We start from the raw sequence: 21,237 nt of genomic DNA on the forward strand, positions 1-21,237 counted from the left end.
TTAGGTTGCTTCTCAGTGAATTCTAATGATAATTCAAAGGAAAACTGATACCAATCTTTCTGTCAAACTCTTCCAAAAAAACAGAAGTAGAGGGAACACTTCCAACCACATTTCAGGATGACAGCATTACCCTGTTACTAAAACCAGACAAAGACACCACAAGAAAGGAAAATCACAGGCTAATATCCCTGATGAACACAGATCTAAAATCAACAAAATATTCACAAACTGAATTCAGCAATACATCAAAAGGATCACATACCATAAACAAGTGGAATTTAATTCCAAACATAAAAGTATGGTTCAATATTCACAAATCAATCAATGTGATAAACCACTTTAACAAAATGAAGGATAAAAATCATATCAGCTCAGTAAATGAAGAAAAATCATTTGACAAAATGTAACATCCACTTATGATAAAAGCTCTCAACCAACTAGATACAAAGGGAATACCTCAACATAATAAATGCCATATATGAAAATTCCACAGCTAATGGCACACTCAATTTTTAAAAAGATTAAAGTTGTTCTTTATAAGATCAGGAACAAGACAAGGATGACCACTCTCACCACTTTTATACAACATATTAATAATATTGGAAGACTTAGCAATCAGATGGGAAAATAAAATAAAAAGCTTGCAAGTTAGAAAGAGAAATAGTAAAACTTTCACTATATTCAGATGACATAATTTTATACAATCATCTTTTGGTATCCACATGGCACTGGTTCCAGGAACCAGCCTTCTCTAACACCAATATCTGTGAATGCTCAAGTATCATATATAAAATGGCATAGTATCAGCATGTAAAGTATGCATGTTCTCTCATATAATTTAAATCATCTCTAGATTACTTACAATACCTAATACAATGTAAATGCTATGTAAATAATTATAAATACAATGTAAATGCTATATAAATATTTGTAAGTGGCAAATTTAAGTTTTGCCACTTTCAGGCTTTTTTAAAAATTCACAGTTGATTGAATGTGCAGATATAGAACTGGTAGATACAGACAGTCATTTGTACAAAGAATTTTCTAAAGACACCACCAAAAATGGTTAGAACTAATAAATAAATTCAGTAAAGTTGCAGGATACAAAATCAATACAGAGAAATCAGTTCCGTTTCAATAGAGTATTAATGAACTACCTGAAAAATAAATGAAGAAAATAATCACACTTACAATTATATCAAAAATAATAAAATACCTAGAAATAAGTTTAACAGAACAAGTGAAAGACCTGTGCACTGAAAACTATAAGACATTGGTGAAAGAAAATGAAGAACACAAATAAATGGAAAGATAGTCTGTGCTTACTGATTGCGAGAATTGCTATTTTTAAAATGTCCATATTACCCAAAATAATCTACAGATTCAATGCAATCCTTATGAAAATCTGGCATTTTTCAGAGAAATAGACAAAAATCCTAAAATTTGTCTAGAACCACAAAAGACCCTAAAGTAAGCTTAAGAATAATGAAGAAAGCTGAAGACATCACACTCCTTGATTACAAACTATATTACAAAGCTATAAGAATCAAACATTATGGTATTGATATAAAAAACACATTGATTAATAGAGCAGAGAGCCTAGAAATAAATTCAGGCATACAATTACGTACAACAAAGGAGGCAAGACTACACAATGACAATAGGACAGTCTCCCCAATAAACGGGCTTCCTAGTGGCTCAGATGGTGAAGAGTCTGCTTGCAGTGCAGGATACCTGGGTTTGATCCCTGGGTCAGGAAGATCACCTGGAGAAAGGGATGGATACCAACTCCTGTATTCTTGCCTGGGGAATTCCATGGACAGAGGAGACTGGTGGGCTACCATCCACGGGACTGCAAAGAGTCAGACACAACTGAACACCTAACACTTTCGCTTCAGTAAATCGTGCTGGGAAAATTGGACAGTTACATGCAAAAGAAAGAAACTAGATCACTATGTTATACTCTAAACAAAAATTCACTTAAAATGAATTAAAGACTTGAATGCAAAATCTTAAACCATACAACTCCAAGACAACATAGGCACCATGGTTCTCAATACTGGACTTGGCAATAATATTTTTTGGATTTGACAACAACAAAAAAAGAAAAAGAAACAAGTGAGAATATATCAAACTAAAGACCTTATGCACAGCAGAGAAGAAAAAAGTGAAAAGGGAGCTTACTGAATGGGAGAAAATATTTGCAAATCATATATTTGATAAGGAGTTAGTATCCAAAACATATACACAATATATACAACTCATCTTAAAAACAAATAATCTGATTAAAATATGGGTAGAAGAAGTAAACACATTTGCAGATAGCTAAAAAGAACATGAAAAAAGGCTCAGCATCACTAATCAACAGGGAAATGCAAAATCACAATGAAATATCACCTAACATCTGTTAGAAGAGATATTATCAAAAAGATAAGAGATGACAAATGCTAGCCAAAATGTAGAGGAAAGTAAACCCCTGCATACTATTGGTGGGAATGTAGATGGTGAAAAACACTATGAGAAACAGTATGAGGTTTCCTCAAAAAATTAAAAATAGAACTACCATATGATCCAAAACTTCTACTTCTGGGTATTTTTCCAAAGAAAATAAAAACACTGTTTCAAAAAGATGCATGCTCCCCCATGTTCATTGTAGCATTATTCAGAAAGACGAAGATATGTAAAGAACCTAAATATCCATGGATGCATAAATGGATAAAGAAACTGTGAGATATAAATACATATATGTATATATACACACACACATGCATACATATACACACATATATATGTACATATATATATCAATATATATCAGCTGAGTGAAATAAATTAGAGAGAGAGAGATACAATGGGATCAAACTTATATGTAGAATTAAAAAAAAAATCTCATAGATACAAACAACAGATTGTTCAATGGTTCTCAGAGCTGGGGAGTTAGGGATAGAGGAAATAGGCAAAGGGAATATAAAGGTAAAAACTTCCAGATATAAAATAAATACATGATGGGAATGTAATGAACAGAACAGCAAGTATAGTTAGCAAATGCTATCTTGCATATTTGAAAGCTTCTAAGAGAGTAGATCCTGTAAGTTCTCATCACGGGAGAAAATCCTATAAATGTCCATGGTGATGATTTCAGCTAGACTTGACCATGGTGATTGTTTTTACAATATATTCAAAATAGCAAATCATTGTGTTGTATACCTGAAACTAATATAATATTGCATGTCAATTATACCTAAATAAAAGTAAATTATATAGGTGCTCTGTTGAGACTTTGTAGCTGGGAACTAAAGAGGGAATGGGAGTCACAGTTAAGACTTTCTGACAGGGACACCACATGCAGTTATGTGGTATGCTAACTGCACAGTCATGTATGGTGGCCCTGTTTACTTTCTCAGAAGCTTAGTACTCAAAAATCAAAGTTCATATCTTATAAAATTAAAACATAAATCGGTGCTTAACTCACTAAAGCTCAAGGTTTTAAAGACCTTTCTAGCTTTTCTTTTGTTAGCTAAAATAAAACATTTAAAATATTTTAAACAGAACTGAATTTATTAGTAATAGAAACTCAGGGGATTAGCAAAATACTATGATGAACTGGATAGAAAATTTGAGGAACTAGCTGTTGCTACCCTCATAGCTATGGGGACAAAAATGGGAATAAGAAAAAAATTGAGAAATCTTTGTAAGATAAACCAGCTCAATTCCAAGGCTGAGATCCAAGTTCAAGGCCCACATTTCTTCCTTAAACCAAAATGCTATGTTACATCCACAGATTCCACTCTTTTACTAATCCCATATCATGATGTCTCAAAATGAACTGAAGTACTTCTAGGATAACAGGAAAACTAAAATTAATCCATAGTGTCATTCCACTAAGACAAGATGATAATGTCCATTTGCCGTCATAACAATTGAAAGAGCAGCTTCACATAAAGGCCTGCCTTGCCTTATATAGACAGAAAACAGGCCTTCTATATAAGGAGCTGCTTGAGAGCAGAGAATGAGCCTTATTTCTCTTTATTTCCATAATACAACCATGCCATTTAACACACATAGGCAGTTAATAAGATACTTGTTAAATGACTGAATTAAATCATAAGTCTACAATTTTCTCCCGCAGCCCTTTTTGCATCTGATGTCTATACGAGTATGTGAAATGCACAACTTAAAACCTCCTACATTTACTCATTCAAACTGTGGTGCCTATGGAAATGGGAATCACTGAACACTGGAGTGACTGAATTCTCCAACACAGAAAAATACAACTGCCCTTCCCCTCCCTATACTATCTCTCTGCTTTGAAGAACAAACTACTTGCATAAGCTGAATGAGACACATCAGGCTCACAACAGCGGGTTCCAGGAACCTGCCCTGTGCTTGGCACTTCATGCACACAATAAGTATGAGTGGCATAGAAACTGAGGCACAGCTGGCTTTTTCAAGTGAAACTGAAAGTGTTGGTCTTTCAGTCATGTCTGACTCTTTGCAGTCCCATGGAGTGTAGCCTGCCAGGCTCCTCTGTCGATGGAATTTTCCAGGCAAGCATACTGGAGTGGATTGCCATTCCCTTCTCCAGGGCATCTTCCTGACCAGGGATCAAACTAGGGTCTCCTGCATTGCAGGCAGATTCTTTATCATCTGAACCACCAGAGAAGCCTATTTAAGGTCATACATTTTAAAGGCAGGACAGGAATTCCAGCTAGATCTCCCTGATTTCAGAATTCATGCTCCCACTGCACCACAGTACTTTTTAAGATATATTAAAATATACAATTATATAATGATAATCATGTATTACAAATGGAATCATGATTTTAAAACTCATTACGATGTACTTCCTTACTTGCACTTAACAAGATTGCTTTATTTCTCTCCCAATTCTTTCAGAAAATCAGTCAATATTAAAATACACTCTAAGAACATGGGAGGATGATAATATTTTATTGATGAATTCTGTAATATGTTTGAATTAAATAGCAATTTGTCAAAAATTCTAATTCCCCATCAGTTATATAAGTGACCTACAGAACCTGTAAATACTTCTTATGCATACACAAATTAGCATGGCTGCTTAATGACGCAATAAGTTACACTATGCCATCAGGCACATATGGGGTACCTCGCTGAAGATCTGATTCAAAAGCATTCCTGAACATTTAGCTCTAATCTGCATTTAAATTTCCTGCATCAATAGCCACACCAAATTATGCAGAGCCTTGGGCAAATAAACATGATAACCGTCAAAGATTTTCAGTTTAGTGGAAGAGAAAGTAGTAACAGAGAAAGCAGAATATCTAACACTGAAGAACTAAAACAAAGTATAGTTGGCAGTCTGGAAGAGATAATAAGTTCTTGTAGAGTCATTGCATTTGTAAAGTTCTTTCTGCTAGTACTAAACAGAGCACTTTCTACAAAGTGCTATACTGATATGATTCCATGTTGGAATTCTTTCTAAAGTAAATACAGAAGTCTTGTGTGCTGCATTTCACAATGGATTTCAAACTCAATAGAAGATATTTTAATATATACACTAAAGAAAAATCTCCTTTCTGTGCCCAATTGTCCTCAAAAACTTCACAGCACTTGACCCCTGCACCCTAGTCTCCAGAAGCTGAAAGAAGGGTGGACTTTCCTGTCACAATCTCAAAGTATTGCTGGGAGTCAGGGGAATAGGTAGGGGAGAACAAAATGTGAAGAGCCATGAATGACTATCCCCCCCTCTAGTCACTTTCTCATCTGGGGGTTATAGTTGTGTAACAATGGCACCCTACTCCAGTACTCTTGCCTGGAAAATCCCATGGACAGAGGAGCTTGGTGGGCTGCAGTCCATGGGGTCCCTACGAGTCAGACACGACTGAGTGACTTCACTTTCACTTTTCACTTTCATGCATTGGAGAAGGAAATGGCAACGCACTCCAGTGTTCTTGCCTGAAGAATCCCAGGGGCGGGGGAGCCTAGTGGGCTGCCATCTATAGGGTCGCACAGAGTCGGACATGACTGAAGTGACTTAGCAGCAGTAGCAGCAACCCACCACCAGCATCACAGAAATAACAGTAGAAGAGTAGCTGCTGACCGCAGCAGTGAACTTTGACTCCCAACTCCCTCTCACATACCCTCAGGCATCCTAACATGATGATAATGAGGTATTGGTATTGCCTGCATAGAAGTGTGCCACCTGATGCGAAGAACTAACTCATTGGAAAAGACCCTAATAATGGGAAAGATTGAAGGAGGGAGGAGTAGAGAACAACAGAGGATGAGATGGTTGGATGGCATCGCTGACTCAATGGACACGAGTTTGAGTAAGCTCTGGGAGTTGGTGACGGACAGGGAGGCCTGGCATGAATTCCGTGGGGTAGCAAAGAGTCACACACAACTGAGCAACTGAACTGAACTGAGGTAAATTTCAAGCTCTTGTCATTAGCAGCTAATTCATGCACATCAAGGTGAAATAATAATAATACTGCAGCTGGTTATAAATTATAATTTAGATCAATTGATTTTCAAAATAATTGATCGATCAACCCCATGATTGATCTTTTTGCTTTTTATCTTGTATTATTTAAGTAAGGTTATTTTGAAATATATTAGTAACAATATTAGAAATAGAGATGCACTGATTAATCAACCATAGTTTTTATAAATATACATCTTTACATTAACAAAACCAAGACATTTTTAACAAATTTGCCATATTACAATATAAAAGACAAATTCTTCTTCCTCCTTTTCCATACAACATCAACAAAGCATACATTACATTGTTGCCTAGTTAGAATAAATCATTTTCAAATCCCGGGTATGTGTTTCTGTTATGAGTACATGTGAATATGTGTGCTAATGGAATATATACATATCCAGTTCCATCAGCACTTCTAATAGTAGCACATGTAGGCATTTGTTTTTCATTAACTGGAAAAACCTAAATGCTTAGAGATAATGCAGAAAATAATAAGAACAATTTTTTGTTTGTTATCTTTCCTTTATATCATACAGCACAAACATGAGTAGAAACAGACAAATTCTAGCTTTATATAGTGTAGCATGTAAATGTTTCCACCAGGCAAATTGTCAAGACAAACTGGATAACCTCAGTGAAAGTAGCTCTATACTTTCTTGGCTACAAAAAGAAAATCTTGATACAAGAGACCTCTTTAGATAAAAACCATAATTTTTTAGCCAAAGGTAACTCCTCTCTCTTCTCCAAAATGCCTAATCAGCTAATTTCTAAATGGCATAAGTCAACCATAAACTATAGACTCTTCTTTACTCTTTACTTTCATTCTTGGTCAAATTATTTGAAGTTCAACTTTTTAATGCACAAATGAATGAAAATATAAAGCATTATTCAAAGTTTAATAAAAAAATAGTCTCCATCCAGATAGTTTATACAGACACGCAGAAAGATAGCGATTACATAATTTAGAAAACAGAGTTTTTCCAAAAGCACAGTGGAGTTAAATAAATGTTCCAAATTTCCATTTATGCCTTTACTAATATATTGGAAATAATTCCATTGATAAAAGTAACCTAATTTTCAGTTAAGCCAAATAATACTATCCAACAGGAAATGGCAACCCATTCCAGTATCTTTGCCTGGAGAATCCCTTGGACAGAGGAGCCTGGCGGGCTGTAGTCCAAGGGGTCACAAAGAGTGGGACATGACTGAAGCAACTTAGCAACCAATGAACATTTCAAAAGCACTGAGTCAGTAAATGGCAGTGACGCCAAATTCCATAATCACAACTCAAATTTCACTAACTTCTAAGTGTTTACTTCATCCACCCTAAATACAAGTAATACAGATATAACATACAGAAGAAAAAATAGTTTACAACAAGTTTTTGCAATAAGAAAAAAAAGCTGCTTCTTTTTTTTCATGTAAAACATGAACAAGATAACCATATTAAACTAACAAATGTTAAAAAGGTATTGTATAAATAATTCCAAACTCTACACATAACTTACCAATTACAAGTTTAAAGATAGTAATATTTACTCATCAAAAATGTTCTTCAGCAGAGATTTATCATCCTTTGTGAGATATCATAAAAAATGAATCCTTTGATAATCACACATTCATCTTTAAAATTCATGGAGACAGGCAATTTTTTCAAATGGAGACATTCATTAACACATTTAGAAATTTTGGGTGACACATTCTTCTAGTCCAATATCTAATAATTAAAATAGGTCACTTAAATACTATTGGGAGATATACACTTTAATAAGTACTACACCTAGGAAAAGTAGTAAGTTTGGAAATTTAAAATGTCCAAATATTCTTTCACAAATCCTATTTGTATTTTATTATTGTCTTACCTCAATGATTTTGTCATGAATTTCCAGGCCATCTGCTCTATCAGCAGGTCCATTTTTCAAAATTTTTGAAACATAAATTCCTTCCATTGGTGTTTCTTCCTGATTATTCTATTAAAAATAAAACCGTTAGCCGTAAGAAAGATGTGAACAGAATGTTGTTAGATTAAAAAACAATTTGGTAAATGCAACATTGTCAAACCTCCCTAAACATGCAACTCTCTTTCTAAACTGAAGATCTGGCATTGAACTATAACTTACTTAACACCAACTAGCCATTAATCTAGATGGCAGCTTTAGTGAAGGAATGCTCCATCTTTGACAATATTATCTATTTACCTCCTGTTTTTGTGTATATATCTATGTACCTCCTGTTTTCCTATGAGGAAAGCCATGTATAAGGTGATAACAGTAGGCTTCTAAGTATCATTTATAAAACATCTCACTTCTAAAGAGGTGTAGCAATTAAAAGGACTCTAAGTTGAAGGAAATGAAAAGCATATCCAGCCTCTCTATGTAATTGGTTTGAGAGGTGGTCATAGTTCTAAAAATATACCCTCACAATGGGACACATTTGGAAATATAGCTCTGACTGTATACATTCACAGGGGGAAACCATTTACTCAAGCATAAAACTCTAAAAGATCAACTCCAAATTTCAGTGGCTTCCTGGAATGAGTTCCATGTACAGTGAGTCTGATTATTAGTTAACTCTCAAACACATAGTCAGTATCATACATAGAGAGGATTTTAGTAAGTCACAGAACACCAATTACATTGCAAAACTCATTTAGGGAAAATGCCCAACATCCTATAATAATAAATTATATGATTTTAAATGTCATCTCACTTTATGGCAGGTTAAATAAGATTATTTCTCATTTATTAGCTTTCTTTAACATGAATTTTAAGAGGCTCTTGAAAATGTCCAGTTTCATCTAAATGTCAAACACTTAACTAGCATTTATAAAAATATTACTTAGGGGAAAAGAAAACAAAATGATATGCTAAAAAGACTTCTACCTTTTCATAATAAAAGGGAACGGTTCTACAAACAGAAACGTAGCAGTCATTAGTTGCTAGGTTTTCAAAATACTAAATAAAAGGAGGATACATATCATTGCCACCCTGGCCTGAACACAGCATATGGCCAACAACCTTCAGTTCCCATAGACAGCATCTGCAATGTAGGGTGCAAAACTTTCATGACAGCTAATTTGGGAAATTGAAAGAATATAATTTTTTTAAAATTTTATCACCTCTCCTAGTGAGGATGAAAATTAAGCTGATACAGTATTTGAAGGATAAGAAAGAACTTTGCAGCTACAGTATTTATTATGAGTTTATAAACTCATGAATTTTGAAAACGATTGGCATCAGTGTAGAAAAAATTATTCATTCAATTAAATAAAGGAATTGATTTGGGGAGTCAAAAACATGTCAAATAAACTATCTTTTCTAAGCATGATATTTTCTATGAAATTGTGAAAACAACTATCTCTTATTTCAATTCATTTTATCTCTTTATTCATTCAAGATATATTATAAAAAAAAAGATATAAACTTACTGGTCTGTGTTAGCATCTGAAAATTGATCAATTTGACATTATAAATAAGAGTTACAAACAAGTAATACACCAAAGATTATCAAGCAGAAATTGCATATACATTTTTGTGAAATAGATTTATTTAAGAAAGTTGCCAACAGGTCTATACAATGTAGATAAAATGTGAAATGTACTCTTTTTTTTTTTAAGTAGCAAAGTTAACTGTTGTTTTGTCTTATTTTTCTCAAAAAACTCTCACCATGTTCTGGAATATTTACAGTTAAGAAATCTGATACTTGATGACAAGCACTATTTTAAAGATTAAATCACCATTTTTTTTTTACTCCAAATCCACAAATTAAAGCTAAGTCTTCTATTATTTTATAAACAAGAAACGAGTTATTCATTAACAAGATCAGTTACCTGATTTGGTCGACCTCCTATAATATTGAATCCCAAAGTGTCATTTTCTCTTTCCAATACAATAGTGAGTGGCTTATGTTCTCCTTCCTAGAAGAAAAGGGATAAAATAACTAACTAGTTAAAAATATAAAAGAAAAAAGCAAATGCTACAATATTATGTTTATTTTTTGTTTTTTAAATATAAATTTATTTATTTTAATTGGAGGCTAATTACAATATTGTTTTGGTTTTGCCGTACATCAACATGAATCAAAATTTTTTTAAAGTAAAAAAATTAAATTTGGAAAAGAGAAAACCTTAAAGTTTTAAAGATAAGGATGGCTAAATTCTTGAGATTAATTTCTTCCTAAATTTAAATGAAAGTATGCATTTGAAGGAAAAACCATGGATGTAAGAAAAATAACTATTTCCAAAAATGGCTAAATGGCTGTGTATTTTTACACATGCAGCTTTTATCCTAATATAGCATCTAATTCTGAGTCCACTGTAATTTAAAATAGATTTCTGATTCAACTATACAGCTATCTGTGTTTTTCCTCTCCATTATAGATGAGTTTAGTAAATTGTTAAATAATCTAAGAATTATTTTGTATAAAAATTTCACTTTGGAAAGTCTTGAGGGATGTAAAGGATATTTATAAATTTATATATATAATAATATATTATTTATAAATTTCTTTCAACAGTAATATTCAGATTGCTATTGAAATACAGGGTCTTGTAAGTTACAGTAATCCTAATTTTAAATGGTATTTTATTTGGTTTGGCAGAATTTTAAAAAGAGAGAGAGGATTTGTGTTAACTAAAGTAGTATGCATTGCTTTCCTGATGGCCAAATAATTGGTTATACAAATAGGAATTCTATCTACAATATCTGCTCATTAATAAAGACCAATTTAAACATAAGATGAAACAGTACAAGCCTATGAGTTTTACTCATGGTTACGGATATTATTAACTATCCAGGAAAATTATATGTTTGGTAGTTACTCTGGAATGATGAATTTCCATAAACATCGTCACCACTACTACCATCATCACCACTTTTTCTCAGGAGCTTTTCCCAGGCAGTGTGCACAGCAGCCCCTACTGGCAGAGGCAAAACATTTCTGAGCAGCACAGAGGAGCCTTTTGGTAAGTAGTCTGTAGATCTCCCTTAGTTTGGTAAGTAGATACAGATCTCGCTCAGTTCTTCCTCACTTGTCAGAACCACAGCCTGACTTGTTGCATGGACTTCTCTGTCATATAATCTAGCCTTGCTCCTTTCCACCAACCATTGCTTCCCCAAAACCTTGCACCCTTAACCAGTATTACAGACCATAATTCTGTGCTTCTCTGTGGTCTTATAAATTTAACTAGATACAGATACAATAGAGAAAGAAATGTAATAGAATCCAATCTTTTAATAACGGTGTACTTCTGTTGATTAGACTAGATACAACTCAGCTCCTCATCCTTCAATTATCCTTTTTTAGGTTCAAGGACAGAAGCTTCTAAACTTGGTGCTTGAGCTGGAGGCAGTGCAAAGCAGTCCCAGATGGGCACCCTCCTGGGTTGCTCCTCCCCAGGAAGCTGGGGAATGAAAACAGCTCCTTGAACGGAGTGTAAGTTCTGCTAAATCTCTGCTCACCATGGCAGCGACCAACAATGTCAAACACTGTGCAGAAGTCCTTCAGAAGAGAAGGAACAGCTTTATAAACAGGCCTCATCTCACCCGCCGCTTCAGGGAGGCTTGTTTATTCTCGGAAAGTGGGCAGTCCAGGAACACATTTCAAGGCCAGAAGCCTCGACAAAGAAATGAAACAGCCCAGGAGCTCATCGGGCTAGTCTGAGCGCAGATGGATGTGAGCTCCTGACTTGGTTCCCCAAGTCTCACACTCACACTCGCAACATTCCACTAATAATGAAATTCGGAAGCACTTAAGAACTATTAGGGAGTGATGAAAATAACCTGGTGGGTCTAAGAAATGTCATCTTTTCATTTCTTAACTCCAAGTGATTCTGGTTTCCCGCACCCCTCAGAGTCCCTGCGCTGAGTAGAAGGTGGCTGATACCGGCGGTTTGGTAGAAACTAATTCTTTCAGACCTGAAGGTGTGAGACTGACTGACACGCCCTGGGATGCTCGCCAGCGGCAGAGGGGAGGCAGAGTCAGAGACGTCCTTGTTTCCTAGCTTTCCTCCTCAAACTGGCTTCAGGCAAAGGCCAAAGGTGAAAAAAAAAAAAAAAAAACAGGCGGAGAGGCTAGGGCAGGAGAGTGAAAGACGTGGAGCAAGGGTCTGGTGGGAAAATGAGTTTTATTAATTCCTCCTTCTCCACCGAAAAGTTGCAATTGAAGCTGTTTACTTCTTCCAATCCCATTATAAGGGAAAGGGGAGAATCCTCGCTGACTGCAATACTAAAACACAAGACAGGTAGGAGTAGTGGATGAACAGAACGGTGGATGCTTCCTCCTGCGGGAGGAAGGATGTCACCTTGCAGAAGAATCTTGAGTGCCAGAAAGCACCGTTCCCCTTTCCACCCCGATGGATCATTCCCCGGTGCCCCATCCCTCAGCGCTTACCGCGTCGTGGCCGCCACCCAGGTCCCTGACGAAGTTGCGGACGTGAGCCATGTACTGGGTCAACTTCTCCTGGTACCTGCGGGCGGTGAGCCGCACCTCGCCCTGCAGCTCCCAGAGCTGCGCTAGCAGCGCCTTCTCGCGCCGCCTCCAGACCCGAGGCCTGGGTCCCCTCCAGCTCCCGCCGCGGACGCCCGGCGACCCCCCGCATGCGCCCCCGCCCCCGCCGCGGCGGATGCCGGGCGCTGAGCTGCAGCCCCCGCGCAGTGACCGGTCCCCACTGCCCACGCCGTTCGGCCGGGAAACGCTGCCCGGGTGGCGGCGGCGGGCAGGGCCGAAGTCGCAGCGTTCGACGTGCGCCGCCAGCTCGCTCAACTGCACCGAGCGGCCGCAGCCGCGGGGGCGGTAGTCGCACTGGATGCGCAGCTTCTGGACGAGGCTGCGCAGAGGCAGCACCCGGTACAGCTCGCCCGGCGCCAGGGGCCCGCACTGCAGCGGGCACCGGCGCCGCCGCGCCGCCCAGGGCAGCAGACAGCGGGCGCAGAAGACATGCCCGCACGGCGTGCACAGGGGCTCCTCCAGCACCTGGCCGCACAATCTGCACTGGAAATCTGGGTCCACCGATTCGGCGAAGCGCTCCAGGGCAAAGCCCATGGTGGGGATGGGGGAGAAGGGGGCACGAATGCGGGGTCCACCTACTCCGAACCCCCTGTCTCCCCCGAGCTACCACAGGGACAGTGCTCTTAGCTGAGATGGTTCGTCGGAGGGGAGAGGAAGGGGTGAAGGGAGTGATCTGAGTTTGTTTGGCTGGAAGTTTTCTGGCTCCGACTAGGTCCCCTGATTCTGCCGTATTGACACGAATAGACGCCACCTCCAGGGGATCCCCCTCTCCCCAGTTCCCCCAGCTCCTTCTCCTCTTCCCTCTCCCCCCTCCGCCAATCTACGTACTCCTTCGCTGTCCGCTGCTCTGCAGTTTTTATTATTTCAAATTTTGTCAGAGAGCTGAGGTCGGATTACAGCGATCCCCTGGAAAGCTGTGGACCCCTTTGTCCGAATAGTGAACTTCAAGCAGTCCTTGAATAGAGCTGGCACAGCACAGTGCAGGCGTTGAGAAAGAAGTCAACCCCACCAGAATGGAAGGTCTCTCTGGAAGAGCAGGATCGTTGTCGGATTTTCCAGTCTTCATCGCCAGGCATTCAGTCGTTCTTCAATAAATGTGTTTGAGGTCGATGAGCTTCTGTTCTTTCAAATCCACAACAAAATTATCCGCTAAGTGACTGCGGCCGAAGTATCTACTCTGAAGTATCTACAGAGCCAGGCTTCTTAAATCACGATCCAGAAATCAGGTGAGTGTAAGAGAGGCGGGATGTTGGCTGACAACAAAGGCCAGGTGCTCACCTTGGGACATCCCCCGCTTAGCGAGAGCTTGAATCGCCATTCAAGATCCTCTGCAGCAGGAGGACTCTACGATTCTATTACCAGGCAGTCTGACTCCAAGTTCAAGCTCCACACCATCCGTCTTGTCTTCTACTTCCACAAACATTTTACCACTAGGGACGGGAATGAGATCATTTGGGCACCTGAAAAGGAGAATTAAAGGAAAGGATTATGAAAGAAAGCAGTGAAATAACAGAAATAAAAATTTATGACCAATTCCCCCTACTTACCTTGAAAATACAGTTTAGATCCAAACTGCCCCCTTCCTCCAGTTTGACTCGTCAAAGTGTGTAGCAAGCAGGCCTTACAGGACACATGGAGTAAGGGGACAGACCCTTCAGCCTTCCTGCCCCAGCTTCCTTCACCATCTTCTGAACCTTAGGAATGCAAAGCAATCCTATCTTCAGGATAACACCACTTCCTGCCATTTTTCTTGAAGTTACTTCCGCATAATTTAGGATGAACTTCCTAAAGTAGTCCCTGATTGACTCCTCACTGTTCCCAGAAAATTATGTCCTTGATATAGTGTCAAAATGTATCAGTTGAAACACATGAAAGAGGCTCCAGACTTTGTCCTTTAAATCCTTGACACCAGCTAAAGAGTTAGCAAAGGCTAATTGTAGAGGCTAATAAGAATTTTCTGAGCCTTTTGAAAGAGGAGACTTCATTAGAGTAGTTCAGTAGCAAGTGAGGATCCTGGGGTGGATTGCCAAATATCTGATATGTTTTTAAACTTGTTTCAAAACAAGATCATTGCATATGTACAGTAACAGTATAGGGTATACAGTATATCATACAGTATTTGATAAAGTGACATTTGGCATAGTGCTCTACATTCCTCTCCCTGTTGGCCAAGTAAATAAACAATAAATTCACTGAACAAATAAATCATTTAACAGCATGAACATATTCTTGGGAACTGGGTGAATCGGGAAAAGCAGAATGTTATAAAATGTATTCAAATAATTCTGAGCAAGAGGCATCTATTCCATCTTTTTAAGCTATTGAAAAAGCTGTGACTTAAAGCTGTGACTTTATAGATAGGGCTTGGCAATTATTGTTTTACAATAGAAACAATGGCAATAGGAACTTTTTAAAAAAGTGAATGTGAACAGATGGAATCTAAAAATATTCTAGAAATATACTAGAAAATGAGACTTGCAGTTACTTGAAAAGAAAGAATTAAAACAATGGTTACATAATGCACTTGGTCCATCCATGCAATTCTTACAACAAAAGTTAGAAACGTGAACAGGTTATGGTATGAGTTTTTCCAGGTTATATAATGTTTTGATTGCTAAAGGGAAAATGGATGTCAAAGACCGTGTCCACAGAGAATAACAAGTTCAAAACTGAGAACATGTAAAGTGAAGCCAAGTAACAAAGTAGGCCAAAAGTGAACTTGGGAAAATCTTTTAATTTTGAGAACATGCAAGCTTGAGTGTTTCCAAAACAGTTAAGTGCCAGGAGAAAAACAGTACAAGTTAAACGCTAAAGTAATGGACACACTTAACATGAACCCCATGGATTCTTCCCATCTGAAAATGTTGCAACATAGTAAAGGTGTGACATCAGTTGAGCCAAATAGTCTGATTTCACTTCACAGACTGCAAAAAACTATTTCACATATAAGAAAAATAGCAATATCTAGGAAAAGCTTGGGCAAGCTAGAAACATGAAGCTGAGTTCAGTTCAGTTTATTTATTTTTTTTTTAGCACTTTTTTTTTTCCCTTTTATTTATTTATTTATTTATTTAAATTTTAAAATCTTTAATTCTTACATGCATTCTCAAACATGAACCCCCCTCCCACCTCCCTCCCCATAACATCTTTCTGGGTCATCCCCATGCACCAGCCCCAAGCATGCTGCATCCTGCGTCAGACATAGACTGGCGATTCAATTCACATGATAGTATACATGTTAGAATGTCATTCTCCCAAATCATCCCACCCTCTCCCTCTCCCTCTGAGTCCAAAAGTCCGTTATACACATCTGTGTCTCTTTCCCTGTCTTGCATACAGGGTCGTCAATTAAGGTAATTAGCTGCGGTAAGCAAAGGAAGCATTTGGAATAAGTTTAAAATAGGGTATGCACAATATTTCAGCAAAACTGATCCAGTAATATTTAAATGTCTTTTGGCAAATGAGACAAATTAGTGCCTTGTATCATTAGTTTGTACATATCCTTATGCTTTCACTATCATAATTTTCTTTTGAGTGTCTGGTTAGTGAAGTTTGCAGGCTGAATAGCAATATTGTAGGAAGAACTGGAAGATGAGCCATTGTCTTCCTTCTTGTCTAGGTATCCTGTTGGATACCATGCCTGTCTTTTTCCTCTTAAGCTTTCTTTCAGACTGAACTTGAGAATATGAATGGCCAACTGAGAGATGAGGGGAGACAATACATAGACCTAGTTTGTCACTAAGCCAAGAGCTCTGGCTTGATTCAAAATATCTTTAAATAGTTGATATTTGGTTGGGTATTTTCAGCTTAAGAAATAGTTTTTCCTTCAATTCACTGTCAGGAATCATATTCCTGAAAGCAGATTAAAAACATTAACTCGCTGTAGTCTTTGGGTCAATTTCTAGACCAGTAATGAAAAATAAAGCATGCCCATAGATGTTTTGAGTGAAAAGAGGCAGGGTTCCAACCCAGTTCTGAGTCATCCTTACTTTCAGGGATGAATAGGGAATCGGAGAGTTACTTATTGTTAAGTCAAATGTTAAAAGACCTAATACTGAAATACTATATTCCAAGAATCACAAATGATGAATGGAAAGGTGAAAAATAAGGAAGAGATATTTTCCACTCCATGCGAAGATAATACCTTACACCAACTCATTTGTGATTTTTGTCATGGTGTCTCATGAATTTGATTAAGAATCGTGAAATCAGGAAAACTGAAAAAATGTTTTCAAAAATTAAATGTCATTTATTTCATATGTTTATATAGCATAATTTATACTTTTAACATGAGTAATTTTTTACATCTTCTATTATAATAACTGGAAATCCCATCATTTATATTTTCTTTTCTCTGTCTCTCTAGTCATTTATCATTAATTACTTTCATGGTCTATAATCAAATACATTTTCCCAAATTTGTGGATAGAGGAGCCTAGTGGACTATATATAGTCCATGGGGCATAAGAGTCAGACATGACTTAGTGACTGAACAACAAAATAAAACTATATAATATTATTCTGATAGATAAGACAAAAATACCCAGCTGCTCTATATTTATCAGTATTAACGAAACTAAAATTCATTTTTGTTCTTGATAGTTTTGCAGTATAATCTAGGATCAGGATTGTATCTAGTAGCATAAATAAATATGTTCATAAAGCATAAGATAATATAAAGGTCAATGTAGGGAAAAAGACAATTAGCCAAGATGGCAGAGGTCAGGCTTTCATTCTTGCCCCATGTTTCCTAAATGCATGGCTATGTAACAGCTGTGATCGCTTATAACGCTGCACACGCACATCTCAATGTACCTGCTTGGCCACGGGCCACTTTTGTTCTATAAGCATATATAAGTTCCACCTGAAAAAGCCCTTGTGGCTACATTTTTGCTGTGTCCTCTGGGTCAACCACAAAAGGAGAGAATACAGAGTGTCTGCTGCTATGGCCGGCGCACCTGCCATAAGAGAATAAACATGTCTGCAGTTCCTATGACTCCTTGAGTTTTCTTCCAGCTTCCCCTCTCCTGTCTTGCCTACCCTGGGTTCAGCAAACAGTGTGCACAGTGAGGAACAGCAAGACTGTCAACTTGAGACTAGTTAAAAATTCCAAACTTGATAAAGCGAGAGATGCTTTAAAGTTGAATTTTTGAAAGTCCATTTAAAACAAGGCAGGTATTTTTAGTGGAGAAGGAAATGGTAACCCACTCAAGTGTTCTTGCCTGGAGAATCCCAGGGAGAGGGGAGCCTGGTGGGCTGCCATCTATGGGGTCACACAGAGTCGGAAATTACTGAAGCGACTTAGCAGCAGTAGCAGCAGTAGGTATTTTTAGAAGAAATGTGGGTTACATACTATGCCAGATGAGAGACACTCTATGATATATTTTACTCATTGGTAAATAAAGAATTGGTTACACTCAGAGAACGGAGAGCTGTATAAGTCTTTACAATCCCTGTCTTTAGGAGTTATATGCTATTATCTTGCTTTTGGGCTACCTTTGGCAAAATAAAGAGGTAGAAGCAACATCATGACAGTACAGAATGCCATTTTTAAGAGGCATAAAGTGATATGAACAAAGCTATTATGCATTCCAAATACAGTAAAAGATTCATGGTAATTGGGCAGTCTCTGTGAGAATAACTTGTCAGACAAAGTGAAATGGAGAATTTGAAGAAAAGCAATCAATTTAGACAGCATATTAAAAAGCATAGACATTACTTTGCCAACGAAGGTCCATCTGGTCAAAGCTTTGGTTTTTCCAGTAGTCATGTATGGATGTAAGAGCTGGATTGTAAAGAAGGCTGAGCACCAAAGAATTGATGCGTTTGAACTGTGGTGTTGGAAGACTCTTTAGAGTCCCTTAAAATGCAAGGAGATCCAACCAGTCCATCCTAAAGGAAATCAGTCCTGAATATTCATTGGAAGGACTTATGCTGAGGCTGAAACTCCACTACTTTGGCCACTTGATGTGAAGGACTGACTCATTTGAAAAGACCCTGATGCTGGGAATGAATGAAGGCAGGAGAAGGGGATGACAGAGAATGAGAAGGTTGGACAACATTACCAACTCAATGGATATGAGTTTGAAAAAAACTTTGGGATTTGGTGATGGACAGGGAAGCAGGGCATGCTGCAGTCCATGGAGGTCACAGAGAATCAGACACTGACTCTGCAACTGAAATGAATCAATTAAAAATTTTGGCAACTTTCAATTCCCTTATAGTCTGACTCTCTAAAGTCACTGAGACATTACTTAAAGTAACATTCAGTAGAGTTTAGTTCAGTCGCTCAGAGGTGTCCAACTCTTTGCGACCCATGAATTGCAGCACGCCAGGCCTCCCTGTCCATCACCAACTCCCAGAGTTCACTCAGATTCAAGTCCATCATCAGTGATGCCATCCAGCCATCTCATCCTCTGTCGTCCCCTTCTCCTGCCCTCAATCCATCCCAGCATCATAGTCTTTTCCAATGAGTCAACTCTTCGCATGAGGTGGCCAAAGTACTGGAGTTTCAGCTTTAGCATCATTCCTTCCAAAGAAATCCCAGGACTGATCTCCTTCAGAATGTACTGGTTGGATCTCCTTGCAGTCCAAGCGACTCTCAAGAGTCTTCTCCAACACCACAGTTCAAAAGCATCAACTCTTTGGTGCTCAGCCTTCTTCACAGTTCAACTCTCACATCCATATATGACTACTGGAAAAACCATAGCCTTGACTAGACAGACCTTAGTTGGCAAAGTAATGTCTCTGCTTTTGAAATGCTGTCTAGGTTGGTCGTAACTTTTCTTCCCAGGAGTAAGCATCTTTTAATTTCATGGCTGCAGTCACCATCTGCAGTGATTTTGGAGCCCCCAAAAATAAAGTCTGGCACTGTTTCCACTGTTTCCCCATCTATTTCCCATGAAGTGATGGGACCGGATGCCATGATCTTCATTTTCTGAATGTTGAGCTTTAAGCCAACTTTTTCACTCTCCTCTTTCACTTTCATGAAGAGGCTTTTTAGTTCCTCTTCACTTTCTGCCATAAGGGTGGTGTCATCTGCATATCTGATGTTATTGATATTTCTCCCGGCAATCTTGATTCCATATAGTGTTTCTTCCAGTCTAGCATTTCTTATGATGTACTCTGCATATAAGTTAAATAAGCAGGGTGACAATATACAGCCTTGACGTACTCCTTTTCCTATTTGGAACCAGTCTGTTGTTCCATGTCCAGTTCTAACCGTTGCTTCCTGACCTGCATACAGATTTCTCAAGAGGCAGGTCAGGTGGTCTGGTATTCCCATCTCTCTCAGAATTTTCCATAGTTTATTGTGATCCACACAGTCAGTGGCTTTGGCATAGTCAATAAAGCAGAAATAGATGTTTTTCTGGAACTCTCTTGCTTTTTCCATGATCCAGCAGATGTTGGCAATTTGACCTCTGGCTCCTCTGCCTTTTCTAAAACCAGCTTGAACATCAGGAAGTTCACAGTTCACATATTGCTGAGCCTGGCTTGGAGAATTTTGAGCATTACTTTACTAGCATGTGAGATGAGTGCAATTGTGCGGTAGTTGGAGCATTCTTTGGCATTGCCTTTCTTTGGAATTGGAATGAAAACTGACCTTTTCCATTCCTGTGGCCACTGCTGAGTTTTCCAAATTTGCTGGCATATTGAGTGTAGCACTTTGACAGAATCATCTTTCAGGATTTGAAATAGCTCACCTGGAATGCCATCACCTCCACTAGCTTTGTTCGTGGTGATGCTTTCTAAGGCCCACTTGACTTCACGTTCCAGGATGTCGGGCTCTAGATGAGTGATCACACCATCATGATTATCTGAGTCATGAAGATCTTTTTTGTACAGTTCTTCTGTGTATTCTTGCCACCTCTTCTTAATATTTCCTGCTTCTGTTAGGTCCATACCATTTCTGTCCTTTATTGAGCCCATCTTTGCATGAAATGTTCCCTTGGTATCTCTAATTTTCTTGAAGAGATCTCTAGTCTTTCCCATTCTGTTCTTTTCCTCTATTTCTTTGCATTGATCGCTGAAGAAGGGTTTCTTATCTTTTCTTGCTATTCTTTGGAACTCTGCATTCAGATGCTTATATCTTTCCTTTTCTCCTTTGCTTTTCACTTCTCTTCTTTTCACAGCTATGTGTAAGGCCTCCCCAGACAGCCATTTTGTTTTTTTGCATTTCTTTTCCATGGGGATGGTCTTGATCCCTGTCCCCTGTACAATGTGTCACGAACCTTATTCCATAGTACATCAGGCACTCTATC

At 38.1% G+C, this 21,237-nt stretch overlaps 1 protein-coding gene across 1 annotated transcript in view; it reads right to left on the reverse strand.

Annotated features, from left to right (window-relative positions):
* The window catches only part of PDZRN4 (PDZ domain containing ring finger 4), a 419,386-nt gene extending 405,757 nt beyond the window's left edge, over nt 1–13,629 (reverse strand). The window contains exons 1-3 of the mRNA XM_069584607.1: nt 12,860–13,629; nt 10,299–10,385; nt 8,332–8,439 (exon numbers count right to left, since the gene is read on the reverse strand). Coding sequence (XP_069440708.1) covers nt 8,332–8,439; nt 10,299–10,385; nt 12,860–13,510 — 846 coding nt within the window. The 5' untranslated portion in view covers nt 13,511–13,629. The remainder of the gene's footprint in view (nt 1–8,331; nt 8,440–10,298; nt 10,386–12,859) is intronic.
* Nucleotides 13,630–21,237: the final 7,608 nt, after the last annotated feature.

This window comes from Ovis canadensis, chromosome 3, assembly GCF_042477335.2.
Source record: "Ovis canadensis isolate MfBH-ARS-UI-01 breed Bighorn chromosome 3, ARS-UI_OviCan_v2, whole genome shotgun sequence".
NCBI lineage: Eukaryota > Metazoa > Chordata > Mammalia > Artiodactyla > Bovidae > Ovis > Ovis canadensis.